The 8871-nt window shown below is 28.4% G+C and overlaps 1 protein-coding gene across 1 annotated transcript; it reads left to right on the forward strand.

Annotated features, from left to right (window-relative positions):
- The first annotated feature begins 1381 nt into the window (after positions 1-1381).
- LOC130825535 (probable WRKY transcription factor 41) lies at positions 1382-8665 on the forward strand. The gene is made up of 3 exons (XM_057690808.1): positions 1382-2074; positions 2416-2544; positions 7936-8665. The coding sequence occupies exons 1-3, from the start codon at positions 1755-1757 to the stop codon at positions 8468-8470; spliced, it is 984 nt and encodes a 327-aa protein (XP_057546791.1). The 5' UTR covers positions 1382-1754; the 3' UTR covers positions 8471-8665.
- Positions 8666-8871: the final 206 nt, after the last annotated feature.

Consider the following 8871-nt stretch of genomic DNA (forward strand, 5'->3'; position numbering starts at 1 on the left):
TAAATATATATAATACATGTGGATTTCGAAAATCTCAATTAGATCTTTAATTTTCCTTTTTGCCTCGAAGAAGACACAATGAAACAAAGACCGGTACACAATATAAACCTTTTGGTAGCTACAATTGTACTATACTAATAAATTTTTGTACTATATACATTAGTGATGTTAATTAAAAGTTTAAATTATATTATTGTTAATCGTAATTACTAATGATAAAAAATGGTAATAAAAAGTTAGAGTAAATTTGATAAAAAAATCTCTTAAAAAGTTTAATAGTCAAACTTATTCTAATTCAATGATCTTATATTTTTCACAATATTTATTCAAATACATTATCATAACGGTTCATTTAGTAATTGGTATTAAACTATAATAATGGTAACAGTAATGAAAAATTAGTGTAATTTTGGTTGAATATCTCTTGTCATGTTTAGTGGTCATGCTTATTCTTCTTCAACAATCTCATTTTCTTCATAAAATTCATTCTAATGCATTACCATTTGAAAATGTGGTATTAGGTTGTAATGGAAATTGTAAAAAAAAATATTGTGATCAAAGTTTAATTGTTATCACCACAAAAAGACCTAAAAAAATTATAAAATAAGCAAAATTAAAAAAGGTAAATTAAAATTACAAAATTCTCACCTATCAAATCATATCATATAAGGGTGATTTGTTAACTTCACAAATCACAGTTATTTACTAAGATTTCATCTTTTATTAATTACCATATGAATGACATAATACATATTATAAAAATTTATACTACAAATCATTCTTATTACCATCAATTAATAACGATCGATAACCAAACGGGTCGTGACCCGTGAGATATGATATAACTAGGTGATAATGAAAAAATTAAAAATAAAAATTGTATGATCAAAATATCATCAATGTGAAAATAATATAATATATTTCACGAAAATTTACATAACAGATTATTGTTATTGTCAATAATTAGTGCCAATAACCAAAGACCGTCGAGAATTAATTATAAATATCATTACCAACTTTATCATACTCCTATAAAGAAATGTAGGAGCAACAAACGCGGTAATGAATTTGTATTCTCTGACAATAACAGTGCATAATTAATCACTCATTAACTATGATTAATTATTTGATTATTCAACAGAAACCTCACTTTCACTTCTGTATTGACCTTGTCTTTATGCTAAGACCTTGTAATTATAGAGAAGATAATGGAAAATGCAATATAAAGTCTAAACTGAACGACCGAAAGCTACATTAACTTACAGGTATTAATAGTCCAACCCTTCATCTTTCTTTCTTCAATTTTTTCATATATATATGTTTAACATACTTGTATTATGTTATGTATATTATGAGATTCGATCCCAAAATCTCGTGATTGAAGGGGCATAATATTTCAAGAAATTAACTCAGCCAAAAGTTTAAACTGATAGTTTAGACTTCAAGATATGTTATATACTCTAATAAAAGGCTACCTTGAATTCATGTAGAACAATAGCCAATTTTGTGACTTGCTTACTAGCCCTTAACCTCAAGCTTTTGAAGTTTTCATCTTCAACTTGTACCAATTTTAATTTATACTCTTTCATTTGCAACTTGTATACAACTTGTATAGTTGACTTTCTTTTTTTCTTATTATTTTTATTTAATTAGTTCCATTGATTTTTTTTGACAAGTTGTTATATGGTATCTATTGATTTATGTGTATGTGATATATAGGGCTTATTTGGGCAAGATAAAGATACTAATAGAATATGGAGAATACTATGAATGATATGAATTTCAAAGGTTTGGTGAATGAGCTTATTGAAGGGAGAGATCTAACTAAGGAGCTTATTCAATTGAATCTTTGTAATGATTCACACTTCTATTCTAATGAAGCATATGAGTTGATGGCTAACAAAATATTAGCTAAATTTGAAAAGTCATTACAGATCTTGGAATATGATTCAAGTCAGATTCAGTTTCATCGAGTTATAGATGAAAAAACTGATTCGCCAAATTCTTTCAGTGGAAGTCCAAAAAGTCTAGATTCTGATGGAGGTTTCAAAGGTGAATGTGAATCTAAAAAGAGGTATGTATAATTTGTGATTATAGTAAACTTAATTAAAAGTATCTTTGGAGATAGATCTATTTTTAAAACGATGTTTTAATTTTACTAATTTCTTTAAAGGTTAATTAATTTCTTAGAGATAATCTTATGTACATTTGAGATATTTTTGCATAGCATATATATTTGGAAAAAAAAAATAAGCTCTAAATAAAAATTTTATTTCTTTAGATACAAAAAAATAGTTTGTTTCCCTAAAAAATTAGTGATTATTTTGTGCGACTAGAAGACACATTGATAGCTTTTGCAAGCCTCAATTAAGTTGACATTTAGCTTCAATGAACTAATTTTGGAATTTTTTACAGAAGGATTTCTCCTCGAGTAACACACAGAGTAGAAGGTTCTTCTAGCAGTGGGCTTGAATCACCAAAGGAAGATGGTTACAACTGGCGAAAGTACGGACAAAAGGACATTCTTGGAGCTAAATTTCCAAGGTAATTGAAGAACTATAATAATAATACAATAATATTACTACAATTATATCATTGTGACTTTTTCGAAAAAATATCGTTATGATAGGTAAAAACAACGTTAAATATATTTTTGGGTCTATGTGCCGGAAAATAGACAAGTAAATACTTATTTCGACTGGATTTATAAAAGAGTTCACTATTAGGATAATCGCGACGTTCGTTTTTTGAAAAAATATCGTGAGGATAGGTAAAAACGACGTTAAAGTGCTAAAACACATGAGAACCATTGGTAATTAGGAACGTCAAAGGTGATCAGGGATAATCAAGGAAAGTTAAAGGTGATTACTAATGGTCAACGGTGATAACTGACGGTCATATAGGCTAGTCAAGGGTCATTTAATTTGAGTTAGTCAACGGTCACTTGACTTGAGTGATGTAGATTTTTATATTTGGGTGGCTGTAATTTGCAAAAAATAAACTTTAAGAATGTAATTTACAAAAGTCATAAACTCTTAAAGGCTGTAATTCACAAATTATTCTATTATATTATAGAAATACATTATACTCTATATGTTTTAATTGCACATAGGGTGATCATTTATAATCATGTGTCCCTTGAAATAGCATTGTTTTTTAAAAGTGTAAATATTAATTTGTAGTTGTAAAAGAAAACAAAATACAAATAGATAAAAAGAAGCAAATGATGAAAAATTGAAATGAATACAAAGAAAAATTTGTAAATATGATTAAAAGAAAGAAAATGTCACCATTGCGGAAAAAAATGCAAAATAAATGTAAAAAACGTAAATGAAAATATGATGCATCTCCATAGAGACATAGGGGTAATTTATTTGCTTAATATAAGGAAAGTCCTACTTGGTTGATGTACATAATCACTAACATCTTAAAATACTTCCAATAATGATCCTTAATTATCATCTAATTATTAGTACATAAATTTAGCATACTACGTAGGCCAAAAAAATTATGATTTTAATTTTCTTTTTGATTCTTCTTTTATTATATATTACTTATTTAAACGTATTATCCTTATGCAAAGTTATTTGAACTTAATATTTATTTGAATTTATTAACATTATTTAAACTTATACATTCTTCTAAATTTGAATTTATTCGCCCTATTATAAATTTTTTGGGAGTAATAGAAAAAAGAGATCATCATCATCATATTCAGTGTATCCCACTCATAGAAAACTATGGTCAGAGTCTGGGGAGGGAAGAAAGAAGACAACTCATACCCATAAAGGAGAGTGCGGTAAAAGAGTCCCTCAGCTTGAAAAACGTCTTCAAAGAGAGAAACCTACAACTTACAAAGAAAATAAACAGAAAAAAGATCTATACTTTGAATTTCTCATGCTATGATAAAATAACATGAGTACATTGTCAACATAAAAAGAAAATAACTAATAAGCAATTAGAAATAAAATTAGGTATTTAATCTCATGATTATTCCAACTACTTAAGCAATAACAAGCAACTTAGCACTTAGATGAATTTGTTCATACACACATCGATCAAGATAGCTAAACCACTATGACACATAATTTAGAAGAATTGTTCTCTTCTCATTTAACATTTTGAGCAAAATTTAGTTTGCTTTTTTGGTTCCTCATCACATTCACTATTCCAAAGCACTGAACAAAGGTCAAATATAACACTCAAACAACGTATCTTTCATGAGCTAAAAGGAACCCATAAAATACATTAACACAATATAACTATATACTCTGATTAATCCTTAACACTTATAACAAATTTTAGTTGTTAATTATTTAATTGTAAAATTAACTATATAAATAAAATATTAATATTAATAATTTTTAAGTCAAAAATCATTCTATAATCCAAATATCTTTGCAGATATTTATCTTACAAGTGATAGAAAAAAAACTAATACTAGCAACTGATCATATAAATTACGAGGAAAAAACCATTAAATTAGATTCTAATTCACTCATTTTTTTAAGCATATATCTGTTTATAATTTTTTATAGGAGTATTAATTATCATGTTAAACCGTCACAAAAAATCTATTATATTATCATATTTTAACGTGAATTTTTATTATCTGTTTATATTTAATTAATTACTATCTAAAATTAAATCTTTTCCTGTATTTCATGTACATAATTTGTCATCTATTTATTTTTTTTTTTTTTACATTTACCCTCTTGAAAACATAACCAATTAGAACATAGCATAGCAAACATAAAAACATAAAAAGGACATATCTAAATTTCTAAACAACCATATTGTTGCTTTTAATACATTCTCTGTTTATTAAATTTGTCATATTTAACGAAAAAACTTTTGACAAAAAATTATCAATTGTGTAAACTGAAAGGATTAAAGTTAATTATTTAATTATTTTAATTAACTAGCTTATCATTTCAATACTGAAAAGAACAAATCAAAATCAACTACTATTTTAAATGGCTATAAATGACTTGATTGAAGCAAATGTACGTTTGGCTTACAATTATAAATTTTCTTCACCTTATAATTTATGTTGCTTTCAGCTTATCTATGTCAGCTATGGTATACGACTTAGTTCATCACTTCATCTTATTTCATGCAAATGAAGCTTACAAATGTTTGGTTCTGTTAGAGAACATAACATATTATCAGATCTCAACTTTCAGTTTAAACTTTTGGTTAAAGTAGTTTCTTGACATGGTGTGTCAGACTTCTAGGTGAAATTCATCTCTTTTGCTTAACACTCTCAAAGCAACTGTCATAGCCATCATTTTCAACAACATATATCATCATATCTAAGGCCTCCATTTAACTTGTACACTAAAGCTACATGATTGAAGTCTCAAAATATGCTATATATACTCTAACACACTTCTTCATATGAGAGTCTTTGAGCTAGAAGTATAGATGTATGCCCTCCTCATGCTTGGTACTGAATGTTCAACTATATAAATGAGGATGATTGTGATTCCAACCCGTTACCTCTTGTCATGCTAGATACTGACCAATGTCAAGAAATTAATTCAATGTAAAGCTTTACTTGATTGTTAAAACCTCATGATATGCTATATACTCTACCAAAATGTACACTAAATACAATGATTGATCTTATCATTCCAATTAATTCAAAAATAGAAAACAAAAACTGATCAATGAATAAGAATCATGGGAAACTCGTTAAAGGTTTTCCTTTTCACAATTATGCCAAGCTAATGGTTTAAGTCTCACATGTACATATAAAATTCTTTCCTCCTTATTGGCTATAGATATTTCAAATTATTAAAATAATATATTGGATTGCATGAAAATTGAGATACTGTAAGTATAATGGAACTAGAAAATAGATTACACACCTAATTAGATTAATATATAGTCTTCTATCTTTTTATGTTTGCTATCGAAAATGACATGTTGTGAGGAACACTATATTATTTTGAATGGCAAGTTCAAACGAAAAAGGGAGTATGTTGTAGCTGCTAAATTTCCGCACACCAGATAGTTTGCCAACTTATCTTTTGTTTAGTTGTTGACACTAAAACACTAACAACCTTTTATGGTTAACGATACTAATTGGTGGTAATACGAATGATTTATAGTGTAAATTTTCATGATATGTATCATTTTAAAGCCATAGTAATGAATTTTGATCATAAAAAAGTTTTTTCTCACAACTTTCCATTACCACCTAATACCACATGTTCAAATGGTAATTAATTTTCTGACGAATCCTAAATAAGTCTTTAGAGTTTAATCTTAAGAAAGATCAATAGTGGATGTATGAAGTTTTGTTCTTTCTATTTAGCCAATCTTGCAATAAGATCACTTCAAATGCTAATGATTCCTTCACAAGTAACACCGGTGGTCTGAAATTGTTTTTCGGGGACCTTCTACAATGCTTAAGTAAGTAAGTATCTCAGATGAATGTCTAATAAACCCTTGCCCAAGTGCATAGTGGCTCTTAGCTTAGAGAGTTATTATTAGGGCGTGTTTGCAGCGTGAATCTTAAATTATCAAAGTCATCTTTGTCTTATAAATTAAATGTAAATAATTGAAGGAATGTTCTTAGTTCAACTTAGTTCTCAATAAATATTGCTTGAAGTTAAATAAATACTTTGAGAGGAATTGTTTGCACTATTGAAGATTAGATCACTCGCGTGGGAAATTTGAATCCACGTCTTATACTTAGAGGGTGTTCTCCTCTTATCTGCCTACTGGATGTTTATTTTAATCTTGTGATGTTACCTTTATTGACATTAAGACATACCCCTAGGGTTTTATGTAAGGATGACTATAATACTACACGTGTCCTTGTATTGGCTTAAAGTCATGTATTAAATGCCAAGTTCTACCTTTCTCAAAAAGGTGTGTTTCCCAATGACTGTGTATGTTAGAAACCGATGATTATAGAAGATTTACCGTCAAGTTATTGTGATGTCTCAACTTTTCATTAATTACCCAAATTTCAACAAAGCTCTTCATATCTTTTAACTGTTCATATAAGTTAAACCATTCAGCTTCTTATCCAGCGTCTAGAACTAAATACTTCACCCCAGATACCGACCACCTAGACCAACGCTTCCACACTAGTCCACCCAGGTCACCTTTTGACCTAGAAAGCCCATGGCCTAGATCATTTTCCTCTAGATGTCTTATGACCCAGAACCCAATTGGTCCAGTTTAGACTCCTAGGTTAATTCTTTGGCCCATATGACTTGGCATCTAGTCTAGACACATACATAATGTAATGAATTTTTTGAAGAAAATAAGATTGTTAAATGAGAATAAGTATTACAAGAGATATTCCTATCAATATTACACTAATTTTGCCCATTAGTCTTTCCCACATTTATTACCGATTACATAACGGGTGGTAATTGATATATATTGGATGATGTTGCTTGTTGATCTGTGTATATTGACGAATTAAGTCAGATGGGTATAGTGAACAAGGTCCGATTTTGTAAGTAGAAATGATTATTCGTAGTTGTCTAAAGGTGAGTTGTAACACGTAGAAAGAGAAGATAATATAACTCTTTATATACTTGAAGAACAAGTCATACTACTACCAATTAGTTTTATTAGTAAAAGTAAAAGCAAAAGAAAAAAATCAACTATTGAAAATGTTAGACTTTTAGAATAACTCCTACTATTACCATTCAATACAATTTTTTCTCTCGAGATTAATATTATAATCCTTCAAGTGGATTGACATAAATTATTCTCATACGCTCCAATTTTATGTTTTCATGAAGAGCAATTTTAAACATATATCATTAGAGTAAATAACATATATAATAAGGGGCATCAACCATTAGCTTAAGTTAATAATTAAGATGTCAGAATATGTTATATATAAAAAAATTACTTCCAATTAAGTTGCTTAATGGGTACTACTTTGTTAATGCTTGACTACAGGGCATATTATAGGTGTACATTTAGAGTATTACAAGGGTGTTTAGCCACAAAACAAGTTCAAAGAAGTGATGATGATCCATGTTACTTTGAAGTCTCTTACCGTGGTACGCACACTTGTTCTCAAGCTTCTTCATCTTCACCGTCAGTTGGACCCGAACTCGAACCCATCCAATCCTTTTCCAATCCTCCTCATGATCATTCAAAAAAAATCATTTGGAATTTCAAAACAGAAAATAATAATATACAAGACCATATAAATCCCTCTTCATTTTCCTTTCCTTCGTCTAATCCATTGATTAAAACCCAACAAACACCTACGACTTTGCTTAATTACATTAATAATAACTTTGTTAATCATGCTACTTTTCCTACAAATCATACAAATTGTGAGAATATTGGTGTGATTGATCATCATCTACAAGAAGTTGTTCATCCATCTTCTACTTCGGCTACTAACTCTCCACCTTTTGCTTCCGATCTTACATTTGATCATCAAGGTGAAATTGATGATGAATTTGCGCATTTTTTTCATTAATTCTTCTCATAGTGCAAAAATGTGGTTTCAGTAGTAATCGCGATAATAGTCGTAAAACAAATTTCACTGTCAATACAGATAATTTAATCCGGCCTATATTTTAATAGACTTTTTTAACTATCATTCTTATTTATGGCTAAAACAACTTTATTAGTAGTGAATATTTTAATAGTGTGTGAATTTCTTTAGATTTTAGTGAAGTATTAAAATGGAAGAACATGACTTAGAATTTTAACTATTTAGCCCTTTATTATTTGTTATTTAAAATTAGTTTTCGCATTAATAGTGCGATTTAAACTAGTAATGTGACAACTAAATCTAGAATGTAGTAGTATAATTTTTTTATAGATCGTTTTACAAGTTTAGTTCTTTAGTTTGTAATATTTTTTTTTCTTATCAAG

The sequence above is a fragment of the Amaranthus tricolor genome, chromosome 10 (assembly GCF_026212465.1).
Source record: "Amaranthus tricolor cultivar Red isolate AtriRed21 chromosome 10, ASM2621246v1, whole genome shotgun sequence".
Lineage (NCBI taxonomy): Eukaryota > Viridiplantae > Streptophyta > Magnoliopsida > Caryophyllales > Amaranthaceae > Amaranthus > Amaranthus tricolor.